At 47.5% G+C, this 24593-nt stretch overlaps 1 protein-coding gene across 1 annotated transcript in view; it reads right to left on the reverse strand.

Annotated features, from left to right (window-relative positions):
- DNAH9 (dynein axonemal heavy chain 9) overlaps nt 1–24593 on the reverse strand; it is a 144840-nt gene that overhangs the window by 79211 nt on the left and 41036 nt on the right. Inside the window, exons 30-44 of the mRNA XM_058038578.1 lie at nt 22564–22691; nt 21822–21930; nt 20829–20976; nt 19581–19755; nt 17298–17471; nt 16072–16279; nt 13116–13281; nt 12157–12259; nt 11041–11280; nt 8028–8189; nt 7580–7776; nt 4865–5027; nt 3821–3944; nt 2526–2668; nt 1433–1594 (exon numbers count right to left, since the gene is read on the reverse strand). Of these exons, the coding sequence (XP_057894561.1) occupies nt 1433–1594; nt 2526–2668; nt 3821–3944; nt 4865–5027; nt 7580–7776; nt 8028–8189; nt 11041–11280; nt 12157–12259; nt 13116–13281; nt 16072–16279; nt 17298–17471; nt 19581–19755; nt 20829–20976; nt 21822–21930; nt 22564–22691 (2402 nt within the window). The remainder of the gene's footprint in view (nt 1–1432; nt 1595–2525; nt 2669–3820; nt 3945–4864; nt 5028–7579; nt 7777–8027; nt 8190–11040; nt 11281–12156; nt 12260–13115; nt 13282–16071; nt 16280–17297; nt 17472–19580; nt 19756–20828; nt 20977–21821; nt 21931–22563; nt 22692–24593) is intronic.

Consider the following 24593-nt stretch of genomic DNA (forward strand, 5'->3'; position numbering starts at 1 on the left):
ATAAACACAGGTCTGTGCTGAATAGAAAGGAATTTGGTAACTTTTGATTCTGCTGCAGCACAATCCAGGGTGTAACACCTCAGCTGTTCCCTTTTCACTGTTATCTCTAAAATAACTTTGTTGCTCATCTACTTTATACTCCTTTTTTATATCTTTTTATCTCACATTATCGTATTCCAAGCAATTTCTCTACAGAATAACAGCTCTTTTAAGTATAATTTTGGGCTTTTCTCCTGTTCAAATGGGAAAAGTGCACACTCCTAAAAAAAAACATTGTAGGCTTTATTCTTCCTAAACCCTGCCTGGAAAAGCTAAATAAACAGAAACGAATCTCTATTCTAGTAGCAGATTGTCATCGCTGAGAACTTGACCTATTTTTGCTCTTGAGATTTCCAGAGGCTCAAACACAAGTGGGGAGAGCAGCAGGTTATTTTCTGTGCAGATTTGGGGCTGCCCTTGTGCTGGCAGAGCCGTCCTTTCCCTGGCAGGGCCATCAGCTCCCAGTGACACCACAGCAGCTCCCAGTAAGGTCTCAGCAGCTCCCAGTAAGACATCCTCACCAGCTCCAAGTCACACAACCTCAGGTCCCAGTGACACAGGAGCATGGTGCCCGTGGTTCTGCCTATGGTCGTCTCCAAAAAAATGTGGAATGTGCCTCAATGATGGTTTGGTTGAGTTTAAAGCACTTCAGTGCCACCAGTGATGCCCCTCTGGACAGCCACCTGGACATGTTGAGGCCAACCCAATCCTCCTTGTAACGGCGTGAGTGACACGGGGCCACCTCTGGTGTCATTGCCATATTTTCTGAAAAAATCTTTTTGCCAGGATTTCTTCTCCTGGAAAGCTGGAAAGCCTCAGAGAAAAATGAAAGCAATAATTATCTGATTTGCTTCTCCCGTGTTTTCCTGCTTTGGAATGTGGTTTGGAGATTGGTCATTAACTAAAAACAATTCACATGTTGGATAAACAATCACGGTCAGGCTGTGTCGGGTCTCTGGAGAGAGTCACAGGTTTTTCATTAGTATAATATCTTATTAAGCCTTCTGTTAAATATCCTTTCTCTATTCTTTAGTATAGTCTTAGTATAGTCTAGTATAATATAGTATAGTATAGTATAGTATAGTATAATATAGTATAATATAGTATAATATAGTATAATATAGTATAACATAACATAACAACATAACATAGTGCAGTATAACATAATATAGTGTAGTATAACATAATATAACATATTATAACACAACATAGTATAATATACTATAACAAAACATCATATCATATCATAATAAATTAGCCATCTAAGAACATGGAGTCAGATTCACGTTTCCTTCCTGCCACAGCAGACCCTGAAAATGCCCCACCCTGGCTGTTCCCAGCACTGTCCCCGGTGTCCCCCAGTGTCCCAGCACAGGATCTGTGTGGTGCTCACCTGCAGGGTGTCCATGTCCCGCAGGAAGCGGAGGCTGACGGACTCCAGGGCCTGGCGGGGCCATGGTTGGAAGCAGTCCATGGTGGTGCAGCTGGCCAGTGCCGGGAAGCGGCGGCTGCGGAGGCGCAGCTTGGGACCCACGGGGGACAGGCACAGAGCCACCTGAGGAGCAGGACAGGGCACTGAGGGGCAGGGCAGGGGCAGGGAGAGCAGCACCTGCCCTGCCGCTGAAACGGAGGGAAAGTTTAATGGATTTTCATCTATTTCAGATTTAGGTAAAATGCACCATTTTAAATCATTAAGTCTGTAGCTTGCTTACATACATGAGATGTGTTGTTTAGTCTGGGCTCAAAACTACCTGTTCTCACAAAAAACTTATACTCACAAAAGAATGTAAAAAGAGATAAGAGAGACCTGTTAAACTTTGAAACATAAACTACAAGAAACAAACAAAATTACTTAACAGTTCTTTCTGTACTTTCTCATAAAAAATAGCCACAAGTGTAACACAAAACTAGTAAAAACTAGTATATTAGTTTTTAAAATATATTTTAAAACTACTAAGTTTGTAGAATCCATAAATATGTGTGTAATGTAAACAATAAACAGCCTCTGCTTGATGATATTGGTCAGTTCCCCAGGAGTCCTGGATTCCCAAAATAGGAGGCAAAACAATTCCTTCTCTAGCTGGGAACTGAGGACAAATGATCCAAATCTCAGGCCCAAGAGCACAAACAACATGGACTGAAGAGAGAAAACAAGAAGGATGGGACTTCATAACCTAAAGCTGTAATTGGACAATTAAATCCAATATGCAAATGGACCACAGATGGAAACTAAATTTTGTTATGAAAATATGTCTTGAAGAGCTGATTTTTGGCCTTGGTTCACAGAAAAACCAAGATAGGATAGAGGCCTTGTACCCCCTGGGGCTTGGAACTCTGGAATTTTGTCTTTCTGGCTAGGGAGAAGTACTGGAACTAGCTACTAATACAATAACAGGCTAAAAATATGTGTGTGAAGAACACAGAGAATCGATAAAAGGAAAAAGGCAAAAAATCATTCAGCGCCAACCCTTCGTGCCCCATCTCACCTTCAGCTGCCGTCGGACGCGCTCGATGAAAAACCTCCAGCAATTCTCCCTGGAATCCACCAGCCCCCGGCCCCTGACTTCATTCCTCACACTGCTGATGATGTTTTCCACTTCATCATCAGGGAAGAGATCTGGGATTTCCCCTAGGAGAGAAGGGCATGTTTGGGTTTGCACGTATGGATGTTGTAGTCTCAGAGCAAAGGGAAGGTGCTGTCCCCCTCTTCAGGGGCTCAGCGTCATCCCCTTTTCAGGTAAAACCCCTGCACCGGGTTCCCCTGAGCCCCAGAAGCAGCAAAGGGGCACACAAGGTAATTCTGCTGAAAAATAAACATCTCTGAGAGCAAACTTCATTGTAAAACACAAGGGAAAGGATGACAGAATAGAGTCAAGGTAACAGAAATTAAATTTTTTTTTAGCTCTGCAGTCTAATTAGATTAAAAAAAAATATTCAAATCCCTAATATGCCATATGTATTATAAAATCATTGTAGCTTTGCAAGTGCATTAGTTACACGTAAAATTTTTGCAGCTGTTCAGGGCCCTTTCCAGCACTGGCCAAATAACTCCCCGACCATCCAAACATTTTATGAGTTACAAATATTGTAAAAAACTTTTATAAGTTAATAGTTAAGCAGCTGTTTGCCAAAAATGCAACCAACCATATTTTTTTTTTCTTAGTGTTTCCTTAATATATCACATATTCACTTCCTTTCTGGCTTCAGATTTGATTAAAATCATCATTATTGAGCCAGATACTTTCAATACGTGCACTGATCACTTAGGGAAATACACTAATCAGAAATCTGCTCGTTCGTCAAAAAGATTAAAAGGTATATTTTGTTCCAGATAATGACAACAAGTGAAACAAGTAATTAAGACACTTCTCACTATCTCAGGTTGCTCCAAGCCCCATCCAACCTGGCCCAGGACATTTCCAGGAATCCAGGGACAGCCACAACTGCTCTGGGCACCCTGTGCCAGGGCCTTCACCTCAAACTTACGGATAGCCAATTAGACAGAAGCCAAAAAGTCCCACCTGGGCAATTTACTAGAAAAATAAGAGAACAAAGAAACTAATTGCTTTTGTGAGGTGTTTTACCAGGAGCACCTGGCTCGGTTTTTCTCTGTTTGTTATTTTGTCTTTTATTAAACCTTTTTATTTCCAACACTGCAACAGAAGCCATCCTGCTGATTTTTACACCTCCAAGGGTAGCTGAGCTATCTTGGGTGTGTTGTAGACCTCCAAGAGCTGATCAGACCTGGCTGGAGGAGGCTCCTGTAACACGAGGGCTGTACCTGATGCCAGGAAGTCGTTGACCAGCACCAGGAACTGCTCATCCGCCACCTGCCCGTCGCTCAGCAGGAACACAGAGCCCACGTTCTTCAGCCCGGCCTTCAGGTACAGGTTTGCCAGGTCTGCCTGCAAGAGGGACACCAGGAGGGGTTGCATGCTGCAAAGCATGGGCCAGGCACAGAAATGGGATCATTCAGAACAGGCCAAGCGGCTGAGAACATCAGCACAGCTGAGGGCTGAGGCTCAGGGCTGGGCTGGGATGTTCTCAGGGCACTGCCAGGGGAGCCCAGGTGTGGCTGCAGCCCTGGGCACACACACTCCAGCAAGGCATGTGCTCCTCTCCACAGCAGCATGTCATCTCTGGGGTGTTTCAGTATCTCATTTAGGTTAAAAGAGCCCTCTAAGGATATCACATGCAACTGTTCCCCCAGAGTAGCCAAGGCCATCACTAATCCACGTCCCTAAGAGCCACATCCACATGGCTTTTAAATCCCTCCAGGGGTGTGCATTTCACCACCTCCTTGGGCAGCTGTGCCAGGGCTGGACAGCACTGTCAGTGAAGAAATATTCCCTAATATCCACCCTAACCCTGCCCTGGCCCAGCCTGAGGCCATTCCCTCTCCTCCTGTCCCTGTTCCCTGGAGCAGAGCCCGGCCTCCCTGGCTGTCCCCTCCTGGCAATAGCTGTGCAGAGCCACAAGGTCCCCCTGAGCCTCCTGTTCTCCAGGCTGAGTCCCTTTCCAGCTCCTTCAGCTGCTCCAGCCCCTTCCCCAGCTCTGTTCCCTGCCCTGGACACGCTACATCCCTAAATATCCTTCCTATCCCAGAGCTGTCCCCAGCACTGGAGGTGTCCCAGCAGTGCCAGCACAGGGCATGGGCACTACCCTGGCCCTGCTGCCACCCCAGAGCTGGGTCATCCCAGGTGGCCTTGACCTCTTGCCCACCTGGGCTCACAATCATCCTCCCTATTCTCTCTCCCATCACACACCACCCCTTCAGGGCAAGCTCTGCTCTTTTTTTCCTTCCCCTCCAATTCAAGTCCCCCACCTTGAGGTCAGGGACGCCGTAGCCTTTCCTCAGGGTGATCTGGAAGACCTCCATGGAGCAGAGGAAGGCAGCCAGGCGGGTCAGGCTCTGCTTGCCCGTGCCTCCCACGCCGACCAGGAGCATGTTCCCCCGCGGCGCCTCCAGGACGCGGCTGATGCGGCAGCTGCACCGAGCCATGCAAAACCTCTCGTTAATAACACTGCTCTCCCATTTCTCTGCCCACTGCTCCTCAATACATATTTTAGTCACTAGGAAATTGCCATTCTTCACCCCGCTCAGAACACAGTCTCGGAGATGTGGCAGCAATCAATGCTCATCTCTGATGAGACCTGTCCAAAAACACCCCCAAAGTTTGGTGGAAATTTAAAATGTGCCAATTTTTTTCCCACCTGCCAAGTCCTGCTAGACAGAACAATGTTTAAGTGAAGGTCTTTGCAGGGAGTGCAAGGGGAAAAGGATGTTACACTGACATGCAAAAACAGAGCAAAATTCAAGGCTCTGACCCCCCTCCTCAGAAAAGCCCCTCTCTCTTCTCAAGGCTTTGGGATTTGTGCACAGGTGAGCCCTACTGAGCATTAGAGAACATCCACACCTGGCTGGAATAGCACAAACCTGCCTGGAAAACAATCTCTGTTCCTTTTATCCACACCATCACTACATAAGAGTGAGATTTTCTCACTCTTGCAATAAATTTGCTGTTATTTCCCAAGTCTTCTCACCTGAGAGTCCTGTGGTGAACTCTGTCTGCCTCCCTTTTGTTGTTCTTAAGCAAATTCTGACACCCCCACATGTTCCCTGCTAGGTGAAGGGAGTCCAGAGGATCCCACCTGTGGAACCCTCCCTGTCCAGGGTCTGAAACACAAGCCCCATTCCTTTATTCAGCTCCCTTCACTACTTTCCTGGATTAATCTAATTATTTTTCATTTAAGACTCTGAGAAACACTACCCTACTTGATTACAAATCCAGTGTTCCATAATCTATGCACAGACTCTGACAGATTTTTTTATAATTTAATAATTTCTGTGAAATTATTTCCATAAAAGCAATCCAGACTGTGAGGAGAGCTATAGCACTCCTGCTCTGAATTACCCAGGCCAGCTCTGCCCGTGTTCCTGCCTTGATGCGCTCTGTGCTGTGACACAGCCCTGGATGAGGTGACTGACAGGTATCCCCCACGGCCCTACACATATTAAGTCATCAAATGTCTTTTTTCCTTCTTTTTCTCTCCCAGTTGAAAATCTTCAGCAAATTCAAGCTGACATTCAGAAGCTACTTGAGATGGAAGAAGTTGTGTATTTCAGCCAAATGCAATTTCCAAATGCAGTGAATGAGATTCACTCAGCTCCTGTGAAATTGGCAAGTGCTGCTGGATGCTCAAATCTTCCTTCCCTCATTATTCTCAGTATGAACCGGAGGGGCAGAGCCATGTTTTGCAAATTCCAATTGCAAATCCCGATTTATGTAAAGTGCAAGAGGAGCACAGGGTCAATATTCCTGACACCATTCTGCAGGCAATGCAAGCAGAAGGACTCATGGACGACAGGACAGCAGATTGATTCCATGGCCCCCATGGATGGAGGAGGGAATGCCCAGACTAAACACAGGTTGGGAGCCTTTGGAACAGACAAATTTGTATGTGTGTTTATATATATTATATACTTATATTATATTATTTATATTTATTATATACTTATATTATATTATTTATATTATATATAATATAAATAAAATATATCAAAATAATATATGTAATCATATATTAATATATTTTATATATTATCTATTAATAAATATTTTATATAGTTTATTTGTTTATTTTTATATTTCTATTTTTATATATGTAAATACATATATATATTTGTGTATATATATACACATATACATACACACACACAAATATTTATATATATATATGTATATATATGTATTTATATATATGAAAATGCTACTTCTGTATATATACAGATATATATAACAGGCTGCCAGGTCCAGTGAGAATTAAAACCACCCACCCTGGCTGCAGCAGGTCAGGGGCTTCCTCCCAGCTTAGAGTCCCAAATCTGCACCTCCTGAGACAAGGTTTCTGTACAAATTCAAGCTCTGATTGCCAGGGCAGCACCATTTCCTGAAGCCACCTAAGGCCAGCTCTGCATCCCAGCACCCAGAAGTGATTCTGTCCCTGCTGGGATTCCCTCAGGCTGTGTGTGAGAGCTGGAGGTCCCCCCAAAGCATGTAAACAGCTTCATAATAATCATCAGGAGGCTTATTTTCATATAGTCCCACATGTCCAATTTCCAGCTGGAATCCACCTGCACCCCCAGGCATCTCCATGCAAGCAGGTTTTCCAAAGGATCAAAGCAGTTTAAATGCCTCCATCCTTTAAAAGCAGTAGCTGAATGCACATAATCTTACTTTATACAGAGGAAAATCCCTCTAAGGGTCTGTGTAAATGTGGTCCTAAACCAACAGTCAGCATTTGGGGAAAGCCCAGTACAACCAGTTCTGTCCTGGCTGGCAAGGGAAGACACAAAAGCACCTGAATGTTGTCACATCTGAGAAATGTTTATGCAGAGTGCAGACCTGGCACTTTGCCCTGTAGAACTACAAATTATTTGCCTCAGCCCATGGATCCATATTCCTACATCCTCCAGGAAACCCGACAGAACAATCTGCACAGACAAATGATGGGGGAATAAAGGCAGAAAAGCCCTTACACGTGGCTCATGGCATCCTCAAACAGTACCAGGTCCATGGCAGCGTTGACTTCGTTGTAGCTGTCCAAGGCTTCCACGAGGATCTGGTTCAGTTCCTCCCAGCTTGGAACTGGCCTGTAGCCAGGTTCCCCAAGGCCTTTGGCAAAATGGCAGTAAATATTCATGTGTTTGGCCTGCTCTAAAGTGTCCTCAATGTCCTGGAAAAGAGCAGAAAATAGTAGAGAACAAATGCAGGAAAGCCCACTGCAGCTCTGAGCCACCTTCCAAGGGAATTATGGTGTTCCAGCCTTTTTATGTCCACATGGTTGCACCTGCTGTTGGAAAAGGGGAAACAGGCTCAGGAATGAAAGAGTGGGAAAGGAAAATCCCCAGAACTGATCTCCCTTCCAATAAACCCATTCTGTTCCATTCTCATCAGCATTGGACCTCACCAGACCTCCACACTTACATCATAGCATTTCTTCACCATCTCCCGCTGGATTTTATCAAAAGTGTCCCAATCCACTTCCTCAACCATCCTATCCCGGTACACCCGGTTTGACTCGTGCAGGTAGAGCTTCACCAGGTCTTGGGGCTGCTTCAGACATTCAGGGGTAGAGAACAGCAGGCCCTGTGGAGAGCAAATACAGCCAGGAAACCCAGCTTGGTCCTGAGGGATTCCACCCCAGCACCACCAGGCTGAGTCCCCCTCACAGCCACCTGCACCTGAGCAACCCCACACCAAACACCCAGGGAAGATGTCCTTTGTGAACCCAAAACTCCCAAAGATGCTTCTCAGCCCAGAGGTGTTTGAGTTGGAAGGGACCTTAAGGATCATGCCATGCCATCCCTGCCATGGCAGGGACACCTTCCCCTGTCCCAGGCTGCTCCCAGCCTCAATGTCCAACCTGGCCTTGGGCACTGCCAGGGATCCAGGGGCAGCCACAGCTGCTCTGGGTAATCTGTGCCAGGGCTTCACCACCCTTTACAGCCAAGGATTTCTTCCCAAGATCCCATCTAAACCTCCTCTTTGTCAGTAGGAAGTCATTCCCCCTTGTCCTGTCACCCTATCCCTTGCCCAAAGTCCCACTCCAGCTCTCTCAGAGCCCTTCAGGCCACAGCCAGTTCACTTCAGAGCACTCCTCAGGCTGAACAACCCCAGTTCTCTCAGCTTTTCCTCCCAGCAGAGCTGCCCCATCCCTCTGACCATCCTGGTGTCCCTCTGGGCTCCTTCCAGCAGCTCCAGCTCCTTCCTGGGAGGTTCCCTGGTGCTGGGACCCCTGAGATGGACAAGTCCTTCAGGTGAGGTCTGACAAAGCAGCACAGAGGGGTAGAAACCTCCCTCAACCTGCTGCCTGCAGCCCTGGGAACGTTTCCCACCTTCTTCTGAAGGTTTCCACTCATTATTACCCCTTTTAATCCCTCACCCAGCCTCCCCTGGCCAGGCTGGGGTCCTGCTCTCAGCATTGGGGCCCTGCAGAGCCAGGCACCAGCCCAGACACATGGTTCTCCCATCCCAGCCCCATGCCATGGGTGCTTTGTCAAGAAGGAAAAAAAGGTTTGGAAATGTTACTGGTGGCTATTTTTTCTTTTAATCAATTAATTCTAATTAGGTGCATTCTGCCTGCAGGAAATATCAGTTGCTGTCTGCTTAGCACAGTATGTTTACCATGAACTCTATTAAAATGCATAAAAGAATTATATTTCAAAGAGGTGTCGCCTATACTAAGCCTATTAACAGCACACAGGGTTTTCAATGGTATGAATTAAACAGACAGCTTTTATTCCTAACATCTAATTATTTATACATTAAATATTAAATGCATTGAAAGCAATGTAAAGCAGGCCCTCTCAGCTCACTGGTCCATGGTTCAGATTGTTTGGGTTTCACATCTGTCATTACAGCTGTCAAATTATTTTATTTATTCCGGAAAAAAAAAAAAAAAAATTGGTGAGAAAAGCTGACATCTCAAAGAGAGGAAGGAAAAACATATCAGATCCTAAACTGATTAAAATTAAAATTAAAAGTCACTCAATCTTTCTTAAAGGGACTGTATCTAAAGACCCCCACAACCCAAAAGCAAGAAGGGCACGTGGCTGTGGGTCACTGCATCTGGGATGGAGAATAGGGGCCAACATTTAAAAGAAACAAACAAATAGAGAGGATGGGGAAGCCCTGGAAAGGAGAATGAGGAGCATTCCTGTCACCCTCTGGCCCAGAGCTGGGATCTGGCAGGATGTTTTCTGTTACCCCCCCAACCCTGGCACAATTTGAAGCCTCCCACTGAAATGCTTCTCTCTGAAACGTTCTCCCCCTGCACCTCCCAAAGCCCAGATTAACTGGAAGGCAGGATTTCCACCAGACCCACATCTCATTTCTGAGCTGCTGCTGCTCAGCAGAGCACAGTGACAGCCCTTACTCCTTCCTGCCTCAGTGGAGTTATTCACTTGTTCAAGGTCCCAGATTCCCTGTCTGTCTCTGCTCCAGCTCCTGTCTGATGGCAGGCACAAGGCTCTGAACTTCCACGTGCCCACTTGGTGAAGCAGATGTTAACAAGGACAGTGACAAATGACCAGCTGGGGGTTTAGAACAGGCTACAGTGCTGACCCTCGTTGCGGCTGCTCAGGAATTTATCAAATTTTATTAATCAGCCTGAAAGCCTCTTTGAGCAGTAACACCAGCTGCTCCAAAGCATGAGACTGCTGGGGAAAACAGCAAAACAAAATCTCACCAAGGAGGGAAGACAACATTTCTGGAGCTAAACAACTTCACTTTGGTACAGTAGCTGGTAATTCAGTTTCAGTGGTAAAATCAAAGCTGGTTTGGATGGATTTATCAGCTCTTTAACTGCCAGCCTGCATGCTCAATGCTGAGCACCTGAGAGGACATGCTGGTACAGCCACCAAGCTGCCCTGGCTCTGGCAGAGCAGCTGAACAAAAACCAGCTGTGCCCTCCTCAGGGCCAGCAGCCCCCAGAGCCTCCAGCCCCTGCCCCCTGCAGGAGGAACTTCCCAGTGTGGTGGAGTGGTGCCATGGACCCCCACACCACACCATGGGGTGGAGATCACCAAGACAAGCCCAGCTCCAGCACCCTGACAACAGCCACTGCTCAAAGGGCTGGGGTAGGAGCCCAAAGCTCTCTACAGCTTGTCCTTTTTCCAGCAAGAGGACTTCAAACCCCTCAAAACCCACACCAGCTTCTGGAGCTGTGCATCCCTCCCCATTGGCCGAAGGAGGCTGGAAAGTAAATAAGCTTTTGACTGATTTTCCCCCACAGTCATGGGTGATGGCCCTGGAATCCATTCAAAACCAACCAGGGATCAGGGAATGGCCCCAGGTCACCCCCTGAGCTCAGGGGACACCCATGCTGTGTCATTGCTAAATGGAACACTGTGTTTGGCTCACCAAGGGCCAGAGGGACCTCAGCTGCCTGTGACACAGGCACAAACTCCAAATGGCACAGGACAGGAGCTGCACTTACTTGGAAGATATTGGAGAGGTCTCTGAGGTTGAAGACATAGTGGAACTTGACAGCTGTCGGCAGGAACGCGGCAGCCACCTTCCTGTGCAGCCCCAGGGCCAGGGCAACGAGCTGCTGGGCTGACTTTTGCACAGCCTCTGAGAAGTTCCCACTGGCCAGGTGCTGCACCAAGATGGTGCTGTAGATCCTGGACAAGGAGTCCTGGTCAGGGTTGGAGAGAGCGAAGACACAGAAGTGACGCTGAGGAAGAGAAAGTGAGAGGTGGAAAGGTCAGAGAGATGGAAACCATCTCCCAGGTCAGTGCCCTTTCTGTGGCTGGCCACAGCACTGAACAATCTCATCTGGGCTCCACTTCCCAGGAAAGGTTGGACCAGATGATCCTTTGAGGTCTGTTCCAACCTGGGATGCTCTATGATCCCATGACTTGAAGTCCACCAGAACTATGTCCCACTCCAAATTCCCAGCAGAGGACAGCTGGCAGGAGACACCTTCTGCTGGCTGAACAAGGGATTTTTGGTGACATTTCTGAAGAGAAGCTCAGTCCATTGAAGAGCTGAGAGGTCTGAAGGCCCCACAGACCCGTGGTGAAGCCCAGGCCTGTCTCTGGTAGGAGTAGCCCCAGAAGGTGCCACCTCATGAAGAAGTTCATGAAGAACTTGCAGAGGAAGAGAACACAGAATAGTTAAGGTTAGAAAGACCTCTGAGATCAAGTCCAACCTTTGAACAAATCCCAAAGCATACTGTGGAGTGCCATTTTGGAGTTCATTTGTGAACACATCCAGACTTGGTGACTCCACCACTTCCCTGGGCTGCAAGTTCCCAGTGCCCGACCACCAAAAGACTTTCAAGAACTGAACTATGGTCCAGCAGCAACTATCAGCTAGAGGAAGACAAAATCTGCCTGTCTGAACCAGAAGTTTTCCTGAGAGTGTGTGTCCAGCTGCCTGGGAACTTGTGACTGCTTCTTCCTCCCACTGGGCAGTAAAACAAGAGGAAACACAAAGAAGGGAGAAATTCCATCAGGAATTAGCCACTTCATGCTGTTTCCACTGATGGAACGACAACAGGGTCTGAAGCTTTGAGCCTGAACAACACACCCATGGAGCAGGGCTTTACCTGGAGCCGGGGGTTGATGGTGAAGCTCCCTGCAGTGGGGTTCATGCAGGACACGTACTGCACATTGCTGATCTCCTTCAGGGACAGCCTGCTCCTGTCGTACCTTGGGGCACAGCAAAAGCCACAGATGGTGACCACACACCCCCGGGTGTAACAATCCATGTCTGCCCAGCTAGCTCAGTCAGTACAGCATGAGACTGTCACAGTAGGACACGAAACAACACGAGCACACACACTGCTGCTTTTAATGTGAAGAAGAATAATTTTTTGTTAGATGACAGCTTAAGGGAAATATGGGCTTCAATCAAATATTATGCTTTGTGGGAATCTACAAAATCAGAGGGTTTTGGGAAAGCTGCAGAAGGCCTCAGAGGCAGCAGAACTGTGATGAGAGCTAAGCAGCAGCCATGAGATTGGTCAGCAGAAAAATTATTTAAACTGTAGAAAAGCAAGGACAAATAGAACAATGGTCTGTGTATTAATGCTTGTCTAGAACAACTCCCTAAGCTACAGAAAAGCTTATCTAGTGAGATATTAGGGAGTTCTAAGCTTAATAATGGAGCTCTGTACATTGTGTTTTAAGGCTGACAAGCAGGTATTGTATTTGGAATAAGCAAGCATTGTTTAACCAAAGGTACCTGTGCTTATAGTGGTTGGAAAGAACTACTGTCAATGTGCTTTTGCTTTGTGTGATTGGTCAAAAAACTTTTAAAGTGAGTTGTAACATTAAATTCTTGGTCTGCTGCCTGGGATGTGAGCTGATGGCATGTTCCCATTGTCATAACCATGTAATGAGAGCGATGCTGGAAAATGAAACAGTTCAAGGCAAGTTCCCAGCAGTCCTGTTCTGTTTGTGATTTGTACAGAGACCCCAGCCGGTGTCAATACTTCTGCTTTCCTTGCTTTTAGCAGTGCAGATCTCCCAGTTACCCACCCAGAGCAACCCAGCAGCCTCGTACCAGTGTCCATAGTCCAGGTGCTGCCTGAGCAGGGTGTGGGGCTGCACAGTCCCATAGGCATCCACCTGGGGCATGTTCAGGTCATCCATGAAGTACACCAGCCTCTTGGTGCCTGGGGGGCCGTAATTCCTGCCAGCCTTTTTCTCCAGAGGCTTCTCCAGCACACCTGTAGGGGCAGGAGGGACTGGGGTGAGTGCTCAGCCTGCTGCAGGCAGCCCCAGCCCTCCCAGCTCACCTGTGATATTTGTGGCTTTTTAGGAAGGAAGAGCACGAAGAGAAAACTCATTTGGAAGCTCTGGAAAATTTCCATTTGTTTTAGCAGAAGGCTGAGGTTATATGCTGCTCTAGACTGTAGCATATTGGGAGTATTTACAATGCTGGAGTGATATTTAATGCAGATCACCCCACACTGCTGCATAAAATGTTTTATAGGTTATTGATTTCTTTCACTGCGGCCTGAGCAACCTTTACTGCCTCAGGAAGGGGCAAAGCAAACAGCAGCAGCTTTTCTGGGGTGAATTTCCTGCCAGAAGCTTTGCTGGAGCCCATCCTCACTCCCAGGTGCTCCCAGCCCTCCTGGAGATGGAGGCAGAATTTATTTCACTGTCAGAGTTTTGGGGTTATCGCCACTCCTGTAAGCAGCAGCAAGGCAAGGAGCAATCCTTTGTAATTAGGGACAACTGGGAGTTTTGATAAAAATTTTGTGCAAATGCACACTTCAGCCATCCCTTATCAAGGGCAAAAGTTATTAGGGAAAATTTATATTCTGGGTTGGTTTTTTTTTTCAGACCACGAATCTTTTAAAACCCCATTTGTTTCCTGCTTGGGTGCCCTGCAGACAGCCTGGTTACCCACTAAGAATTCAGCTGTTTTCTTGTCACAGACATTTCTGCACAAAGCCATGAATTCTGCTTAGAAAAATGATAGATTTTTCCTCAGTGGAGTCTCTCTCCCCCTTCAATAAAACCACAATATTTGAAATTTCTGGTAGCAAGTCAAATTAAGTGTTTCAAATAAGCATTTAATTTAAATTTAATTAGGCCTTAATTAACACATAAAATCAGCCCTTTTCGAGGTTAAACAAGGATGCAGGAGATTCATCATAGTGAAATGCAATTACTGGGGATGAAGTGACATGTTTGTGGAAGTTGCATTTTAATTCAAAGCTTATCCCACAATAATCCTGCAGGGTCCCTGCTCTGGGCTCCTGACACATCCCCATCAGCCCCTCAAACACTCAGATTTGGCAAGTGTGGCCCCTCTCACCCTGATGGCCAAGGGGGAAAGAGTACCCAACCCCAAAATCACCATTTAGTCTCATTTTTTCAAGGCAGATCTGGAAGGGGAAGGTGGGGAACGAGGGCAGGGATGGAGCTGATGGAGGAGCAGAGGTCCAAGAGGGCATGGACCAGCACACCAGAGGTCCAGGCTCCACAGGAAATGGGATTTGGTCACAATAAACCAAAGAAAATCCCCAAAATATGCTCAGCTTTGGGTACAGAGAGAATCTGGCTCCTGTTAACCCCCATGCACATGAAAATCTGTAAGCTACAGGTCCACAATGATTGTTTGAACCACATCCCTGTGCTTCCCCTCAAGAGTGCAGCTCTGCACCTTAAAAAACCTCTGTCCCAACAGGCATCATGACTAAAAATTCCTAGCTTTCAGGTTGGCTCTTTGCAAAGTAAATAAAAAACTAGAATCCCAAACTGCTTTGGATTCACATTTTACAAATCTAAAAAGGCACCTGCTGGGGATGAAAAAAAAGCAGCCAACTGACAAACTCCACAAAAAGGGACAAATTAACTAAAAAATGAGCAGTGGGGAAGGATGCCAGGCAGCATAAATCACACTTCCCTGTGATGAAGATGTGCTGGGCTCTGCAGAGGAAGGAAGGGAAGGGCTCAGCCTGGAGCTCAGAGCAGCAGGGACACCCTGTACCTGCCCCACACCTGCACACGCCCACCTGGGCAGGTGGGGACCCCGCAGCTGAGCCCCGTCCCAAGCCAGGGCACTCCCCACTCCAGGAGGAAAAGGAAAAAGGGAGGTTGCACCCATCACACTGCCCATGGCTGTGAGAATTGCCAAAATAGGAGGTTTTACCCATTGTTTTTTTCTTGAAAGGCTTCCCTGGGGCAAGAAATTCCTCAGGGGTCTGAGCCCCCCAGGCCAGCAAGCTCTGTGCCCCTGGGCAGGGGGTGGCACTTGATGTGGGGCATGTTGGGCTGTGGCAGGAGAGGAACACAGCCCCAGGAACAGGCCTGGCTTCCAGCCTGCACGTGGCCATTAGCACCATCCTCACTGCTAATTGGGATGCAGCTCCCATCATCGCACACCGAGGACAGTTTGGATCCTCTCCAAAAAACCCATCTTATTCTTCAATTCCAGCATGTTAAAAACACTTCAAGTCAAATACAAGCCATGGAAACTGCAGCAGATTGAAGCCTGGGCTTTGGCACAACTCTGAACCAGAGTGGTGGGGTTAAGAATGCAAATCCTCAGGTTGGAAAACATCATCTCCACAAAAGCAGGGCTCTGCTGAGCGGAGAGATTCACTGTGGGATTGTGAGTGTGCCCACAAAAACATGGGCAACTCACCCAGGGGTCTTTCCTTCAGATCCCAGTGCACATCCAGCTCCAAACCACAATGGGTGCCCCAGGAACATCACAGAAACACAGAATCACAGAATGTTACAGAATCACACAGAATGTCACAGAATTAACCCAGCTACAAAAGAGCTTTGAGATCATCGCGTCCAATCTGTGACCTAACACCACCCTGTCAACTAAACCATGTCACTGAGTGCCACATCCAGGCTTTGTTAAACACCTCCAGGGACACTGACTCCACCACCTCCCTGAGCAGCCCATTCCCATCCCCAACCACCCTTTGTGCACAGAAATTCCCCCTGATATCCAACCCTAATCCCCCCCCCAGCACAGTTTCAGAGCTTACCTTGCAGCATGGCAGAGGTGGTGTAGTAGTTAAAGGGCACCTTCTTGACCAGGAAGGCGTCGGTGTCCAGCGAGCAGAGTGTGTCCCCCAGCAGCACAGACTTGCCCGTGCCAGCCGTGCCCACCAGCAGCACGGGGCGCCGGCGCTGCAGCAGCCTGGCCACCAGGAACTGCACCCGCACCATCTCAGCCGTGGGCACCAGGCAGGCCTGGGGGCACAGCACAGCACCACCTCAGTGGCCCTGCCCTGCCACTTTCAGGTTTCAGCCTTTTAGGGAAGGAATGATGTTTGTGGAACCATCAAATCAATATCCAACGCTGCCAGCCATTAAAATTTATCTTTTCAGGGGTGACCCTGTGTCACGGACATATTTTATGGAAAATCCTTTCGTTAGGATGTTTTCTCCTGAGAAGCTGAAAGGCCTCAGGAATGAAATGTAAACAGTGATTATCTACTGCTGTGGAATGCAACAGGTGCATCTGTGATTGGTCTCATGTGTTTTTTTTTAATTAATGGCCAATCACAGTTCAGCTGTCTCAGACTCTCTGGTCAGTCACAAGATTTTATTATCATTCCATTTGTTTCCTTGCTAGTCTTCTGATGAATCCTTTCTTCTATTCTTTTAATATAGTTTTAATATATCATTTTCTTTTAATATAATATATATCATAAAATAATAAATCAGCCTTCTAAAACATGAAGTCAGATGCTCATATCTTCCCTCATCCTGGGACCCCTGCAAACACCACCACGCCCCTGGGAACAGCACTTGGATCTCCCCACAAAATCACACCTTGCTAAATCAACGATGAATTTTGCAGGTCATCTGCTCACTGTGGAACTTCTGAAAAAACACAGGAGCGCAACTGGCAAGCACAATTCACTACCTGAGGAACTCTTTTCTTGGCACAAACATAAACTCATCTCTGCTTACAACCACAAGAATGACAACAAGTCCTGGTGTCTCAGAGGCTTTGTCCTGCTCTGTGTCACCACCCTGGGCACAGCAGCTCCCTGCCCCTGCTGTACATCACTCATGTTTGGAAGATGGATGGAGGTTGTGCCGTTACTGCCAAAGCACAGCAAGAAAGGATGGGTGATTTAGTTGTATCCAATAAAGAATTCCATCAGTGCCTGGCCTTTCACCAGACTTCATTGAAACACCCACGTTCAGTCACTGAAACACAGGAACTCCTCCAGCCCAGCAGCCTGCTGGGGTCACCTACCTGCAGTGGCACCTCTGGATCAAATTCAAACTGGGGGATGAGTTTAGACCAAGGCTCGAACTTCTTTGCTTCTGGATCAACGTAAAAGTCAAAGACTGTGCCGTGAGAAGGGAACTTGATTGTCTTGAATTCTGCCACCCACCACTTGCTGAACTCCACTCTGTAATCCACGAGCTGCCAGATAAAGAGAGGAGAAATTAGACAAATCCAGAGAAATGCATTAGAGATGGAGAATATTATTTATCCGAGTCCACCAGAGTAGGATTAGTCCTTAAAAATATATTCCACAGCATAACAATCTTATCCTTTTTCCTATTATTAAGTCTAATTTTTCATTTTCTTCATTTTTTCTCATCACTCCTATTTATACCCCTAAATAATTCATCCTGTGTGTTGATCACTCCTAGTATGTCTGAGATTAGACAGATGGATCAATTTGAAAAAGAGAAATACGTGCCTATGACTAAACAGACACTTGATTGATTTTCGGTGCCTACTTCTTCCAACAGACAAGGACACCACATCCATCTCCATCCGTGGCCATGGACAGTCAGAGCATGCATACCAAATCTCTTCCTCATAAATCACACCACCCTGCAAACACTTCGTTGTTGTTTTCTGGACTCTTTCCAAGCAGGAGCAGCAGACCCCAGTTCAGCAAAGAATGGGAGAGTGGCTGCTGGCACAGAACCCAGCAAGTTCCTGCTTTCCTGCTTTTCCCCCTTCTATCCCTCCATGCATGGAGATCTTCAAGCATCTGAACTTTTCTTTTGGAGCTGGGGTGACAGTTTTTCCTTTAGACACTGAGTCAGGATTTGCAAAATGTGCTTAGTCCCCTTCTCTGCCTCAGGTCTCCTCTGTGAAACTGGGCCAGCCACTGTGTGAACCCTTCCCACGCAGAGCACGGGGACTGCAGCCCTCAGCCCTGGGGAGAAACAAGGGGGGAAGGAGGGGGAAAGTGCTGCTACAAAGATGTCTGGGAGAGAGCACACGCATCACTGAGCCAGTTTGAGCAGCACACTTTCTTCCTGGGGCATCTCTATTAGGTCTCTCCTCCCCATAGCCACCACAGAGGTTTTTGGGAGCAGGTGGGACCAGGGACTGCTCAGGCTCCCACAGGAAACTTGGCTTTGAACTGAGTGTCCTCTGAAAAGCTCCCCGAGCTTGAAACACCACACATCAAAAGACCAGAGGATTTGAAAACCACATCATTAGCATCCAAGGTTTTGCAGTCTCGTGCTGCCCAGAGAGGCAGAATGACTGTAATCTCCTTCCTCCTGCTGTCACAACTCCTCAGCCTGGCAGCAGAAAAGGGATGTGCAGCGCTGCTAAAAGCTTTCTCACAGTGCTGCCTCGCCCTGCTCCCAGTGCTGGGAGGGGCTGAGCCCTTAAGTGGAGCAGTCCCAGCCCCAGCTCTATTGCCAGAATGGTGTCGAGCTCAAACTGCTTCCTTAACAAAAACCCCGTGTGGATTTCTGCTAATTTGAGGGCCTGAAAATGGCAAATCTATCATCTGCTTTTATAGAGGGGCCCCGCTCCCCACCAACAAACACCGAGCAGTGGGAAGCCTTCCAGCCTGTTTCTCCTGACATTTCAGCAGCAAAAGGTCACCAGGAAGGGCACCTTCAGCAGGGAGCAATAAACAGCTTTTATATTGGATCATTTTTCATCAGGCTCCCCCTCGCTCGGACGCCGTTTGCTCACGCTCTCCTGCCTGACATTTACAGAGCAGCAACGCCCAGAATCCTCCCAGAGGGACGCTGAGCCTGCTCCCAGCTCCTCCTGCCACACACCCGGCTGTGCCAAGCCCTGCCATGCCAGGGCTGGCTGCTGTGGCACGGGAATGCCATGTCCAAGTGCCACCAACCATGCTCGAGCTACAGTGAGGGGCTGGAGGGAGCTGCTGGGCAAGGGCCATTTTCTGAATTAAACCATGCCCCCCAGGCTTGGCTTAAAAGTCACTGAAAGAAGCAGGGCTGAGGTTTTCCCAGCTGGCATCCAGGGTATGGAGGGTTAAATCTTCCATAAGGACCATGAAAGCTGGTCTGGCTCTCCACAGCCTCGAGGTGATGGCACCAAGGGAGCACCACACTGAACTTGGCCATTCTCTAGTGCTACCACCTGGATAATGAGGCCTTTCATGAAAGGGATTGTTTAGTTCAGGTTTCCAGGTCAAACACCAGCACTGACACAGCTTTAGGTCTGGGAAAATAGAAAAAAAATAGGGAAAAAATGGCAATAAAAGGTCTCTTGAAAGTTGCTGATCTTCACATCTCTTCTTACCTGGTCCTGGAACATGGAGCCACCAAAGGCCCAGACAGCAGCAAAGACAAAGTAAAGTTCATAAAGCTCCTTGGGACAGTCAGGAGGGGTGTTGTCCTCTGTCAGGAGGCATTCCAGCAGGTAACACAGCATCTGAACCATGCTCTGCTCAGGAATGGGAATAATCTTCTTAAATCTGAGGGATGGAAATGGAAAACATAATTGGGAAATATAACTGGGTGAAGCACCAGGGCTGCTCCCAGCCCAGGAAAGCAAGGCAGGAATGCTTTGGCAGAATATCAGCATTTTCCTTGTCAGCAGGAAGAAGAGAACACCCATCCTCTGCCTGGCCCTGCTGGCACTGGCACACACACACATAATAACAGTAATCAGAAGTTTCAGGCATTTAAAAACTTTGATCCTCTTGAAAGAAGTAAAATGGAGGAGTTGCTGAAGGCGATGATTTCCTGGGAGCACCAGGAGTTCAAAAGCGGTCAAATAGAGGAGTAATAAAATAAAACCTTTCATCTTGCCATTTTACATTCGTTTAAGCTACACTTACAGAATTCCAAACTAATATTGTAGCAGCACTGAAGTCCTCCATAAAGTAATTAGAGCTATTTGAAAGGTTGGTTCTACAATTTCTGAATTAAGCAAGCTACCAAAATACTCAGCTCGGGGCTGGTGCAGCTAATCCTGGGGATTTCATGGGCTGACAATTGCTCAGCACAGAGAGCTGGAGATGCTTGATGGGCTTTGCTGAAAAAGCTTTAAAGTTTAGGCTCCCAGAGAGCAGTTCCCCAGCAAGATTCCCAGCTCCCAGTCCCAAAGAGCAAGACTTGCATTCAAGCAGCCCCTCCTGACACCTCCTTGTTGGGGCTGATGGTGCCCAGGTTCAGTTGTTCACTGACTTTTGTTCTTTTTATTTTTTTAAATGAAATTGCAGGTATGGGTATTATGATATTATATTATAATATTATATTATGTTGTGATATATTATATAAAATCTAATATAATGATAATAGTGCTATTGTATATAACAATATAATTATAATAAACATAATTATAATAAATATAAAAATTCTAATGAATATAACACAATTGATATTATATTATATATAAATAAATAATACAATACATCAGCCTTCTGAAAACAAGGAGTCAATTCTCATCTCTCACCTCATCCTGGGGACCCTCACAAACACCACAACAATTAATAACCACAAACCCCTGCCCTCTGGAGGGGACAAAGGTGGCCTGCAGGGGTACCTGGCTCTCAGGGTGTCCAGGCACACGGGCAGGTATTTGTCAAACAGAATGGTCAGGTTGGCCCTCTCCGACTGCACCTCCCGCCGGTCAATCCAGCTGCTCACGGGGGCATTCCAGCCCAGGTCTGAGGGGTTGATGTACAGGATCCCTTGAGGTGCAGGAGAAGAGACAAGGGTAAGGACACAGCAGGGGCTCTCCCCTTTTTCACCAGGAACTTTCAGCTACTATCTGAAACAACTGAAACCCTGTCAAATACACTTGGTCACTCATTAACTGAAACAACTGAAACCCCGTCAAATGCACTTGGTCTCTCACTACCTGCTCCCTCCTCCTGCCCCACTGCAGAGGGGACACATTCACAGTGAAGAGATGCAACTCAGAAAACCAGGACACCTCTCATGACCCTGCCCCAAATTCGGAACATGCTGTTGCCTGAGCCCTGTTATTGCTCTGGGCACCAGCCACCAGGGGACACCTTCATTCCCCGTTCCCATCCTCTGCTCCAAAAGCTCTTTGGGATAGAGGCTGCTCTCTTCTCATCAGGCACACACAGAGCTGTGCAGGAGAGTTCTCTCAGCAGTGCTGCAGCCATGACCCCACAGCAGCAGTGGGAACACTCTGAGTAAATCCCCAAGATGATGGCAGACTGGGATCCTCAGTGGATCTGTGAGCTTCAGGAACACTCCCTGCACACCACAGGCAGCTGTGCTTCCAACCTGGCAGCTTTCAGAGAATCACAGAATCACCAGGTTGGGAGAGACCTTCAAGATCATTGAGTCCAATCCAGCCCCAACATCTCAACACCCAGTGCCACATCCAGGCTTTGTTAAACACACCCAGGGATGGTGACTCCACCACCTCCCTGGGCAGCCATTCCAGCACTTTATCACCCTTTCTGTAAAACACTTTTTCCTGATATCCAACCTATATTTCCCTTAAGACTGGCCAACAAAGGGCTGCAAAGAGCCCCAGGTGCAGCCCAGCAGGACCCACCTGCCCGGGACACGGTGGCCGGGGTGGCCGTGTGCAGGTGGCTGATCTCAAACAGCAGCCTCATCGTGGGGTTCAGAGGGATCCTCTCGTTGCTGGCCAGGGTCAGCACCTGCAGACAGACAGACAGCTGAAGCTCTGCCAGGAACAGGAATGAAGAGTGTTTAGCACTTGGAACTGCTGGGCTTGGCTGCCCAGCCCAGCTCCTTGAGGCACAGCAGCAAAGGGCTGCAGCCCCAGCAGGACAAGCGGGGATTCTGCCCCTCTGCCCCATCCAGGCCAGACCCCACCTGCAGAGCTGCCCCAGCCCTGGGCTCAGCACAGCGAGGAGCTGGAGCTGCTGGAGAGAGCCCACAGGAGGCACCAGGACCAGCAGAGGGATGGAGCAGGATGCCAGGACATGATTTCTGACAGGCACAGAATGCTCCTTCTCTCTTCCACAAATCCAAAGACTTCCTCAGAGTGGGGAAAAGACAGAATTATGTACCTAACCTACTTCTAAAGGGCCTGAAGTTATGATCAGGACATTTGCAATTACTCACATGCACGCCTTTCCAGAAAAGGGAAATTCCAATGAAAATAAGTTTTATTTCCCTCATGCACCATTGCCTTTATGCAATATTGTTTGGTGTGTCTGAGGAAACACAGCTGCGTTATTCCAAGAGATGTTATTACAATCTGCATTTCTCCCAGGCTGAATCACCCCTGACAAGGAATACCTACTTCTTTACCTGACATCCATTACCTTATTATCATCCATCACAGTGTTCAGAGATTCAATCCACATTGGATCAATATCTCCATCTAGTACCATCCACTTGGGACCATCATGTGAGATGTTGGCCAGCTCTCTCATGATTGATGAAAACAGTCCTGGGAGGGTGACATGAATATGTTGATGAACATTGAAGTTGTCACCTGCTCTAACAGATTTTTCCAACAGCTTCCTAAAAATTATGCTTTCCCCTTATACATTCATAACTCTTTCCATTTGGACATAAATAATACTGTATAATGAGATCTGCTTTGAAGAAAAAAAATATTATCAGAGTTATTATCACTGAGAATGACTGTTGGCCCATATGAGCTTCATTCCCACTGAAAACCATAAGACATAGGAAAAATTAAGAGCAGGTACTCAGAGAAAAGAAGCCCCACAAACTACATGATGCAGAGAAAACCATCTGAATATGCCTTGGAAATTCTTATATTTGGGTCTATTTTTTCCTGTGGTTTGAAGTATATGAGGAAAATCAAGATGCTTTAAACACTGGGTCATGGCTTTAGTGAGACTGAGGGGAGAACAAGCCCAGACTGACATTGAGTGACAGAACAAAATGTCAGTAAAATCAAGGAGACAGAGAATATACAGAGTCTCAAGGGGAGTAAATAATGAATGCTAAGAAGAGTGAGAAGCTGGGAACAGAGCAGAAGTACTGCAGGGCAAATGAGAGCTCCACAAAACCATCACTCTCCTCCATACGAGGAAATACCTAGGGAAAGGCTGGTCTGCATGAAGGAACATCAGGCAAGCATTAAAAGCAGCCTCTCTCCTCTCTCCTGAGAATTGTGACAGGCATGCTTTTTGTTTCTCCAGGACCAGCCATTCCCTCGGGATGCAGGTCAGGAGCCGCCGGTGGCACTGCACGACCCAAGCAAAGCTTGTGCAGAACAGCTCAGCCACACAGCTACAGAGGGGGTCAGAGATAAATAACACCTCCCTGGCTCTGCCTAGGCTCCATTCCTCATGCTGGGCACAGTTTGGAAACCTCTCCAGCACTGCCAGTGCCAGCAGCAGCTCCTGCCTGGGAGCATCACAGCCACGGCGGCAGCAGGAGGGAAGTGCCCCTCTCCCAACCTTGGGCATCCACACCACAGAGGGGTCTTGGGATTTGAAAGGAGAGTTTGGATCTACAAATAGCACTTTTAGGATTCCCTTGTGGGGCCTTTTTCCACCTAACATGTGCAAACTTCCCAGCTGCTGGCAGAAATGAATGACAGGATGAACTCGGGAAGAGGAGAAGGAGGAGCTGATCCATAAGGGGACACATCATCTCCTGTCAGGCTGTGCTGAAAATGGCCTGGCTGCTCTTTGGAACCAAGAAACAACATTTCCAGGAATGGCTAATGCAGAAAATATCTCCCTTGGGCCATCAGAGAGGAGCCCTGTAAGTTCTCTTGAAGCATTAGAGGATTTAGAACACTGGACAGCCACCTGCCAATGTCCCTCCTGCTGTCCAGTGCCACCCACAGCCCCTGATCCACAATCCCCAATGTGCAGCTCTCTCTGCAGAGGGTTGGCTACATCCCACACTTCCCTCTGTCACTTTGATTTAGAGTGGCCAATCACAATTAAAAAGAAATTAACCCTGGCACTGGAGCGGAGCAGGGGGCAGGAGGGGTGGTGGCAGGGGGAAGGGGAGGTGGTGGCAGCTCCTTCTCCTGGAGACCTCTGGCCGAGGATGATTTATGGAGCTGTCCTCCCTCACCTCCCCCTCAGCTCCCAGGGAATCAAAGCTGCCTTTCTGGATTAGTCACAAGCCAACGTTTGCACTTTGCATCTCTGTAATCTTTCAGCAGGTCTAAATGCTCATCTCATCCTTCTCAGGAGCAATCAGGATCAACAGCCTGGCAAACACCGTGTGCTGGAGATCAGGCAGGGATATTCAGAGAAAAAACACCTCAAAAATGCTGCTGGGAGTGTCCAGCCATAGAAACCTGGAAATGACAATTTTTGGGGGGCCTCAGTGCACAGCACTTGGCAGGAGGGAATTC

The sequence above is a fragment of the Melospiza georgiana genome, chromosome 21 (assembly GCF_028018845.1).
Source record: "Melospiza georgiana isolate bMelGeo1 chromosome 21, bMelGeo1.pri, whole genome shotgun sequence".
Lineage (NCBI taxonomy): Eukaryota > Metazoa > Chordata > Aves > Passeriformes > Passerellidae > Melospiza > Melospiza georgiana.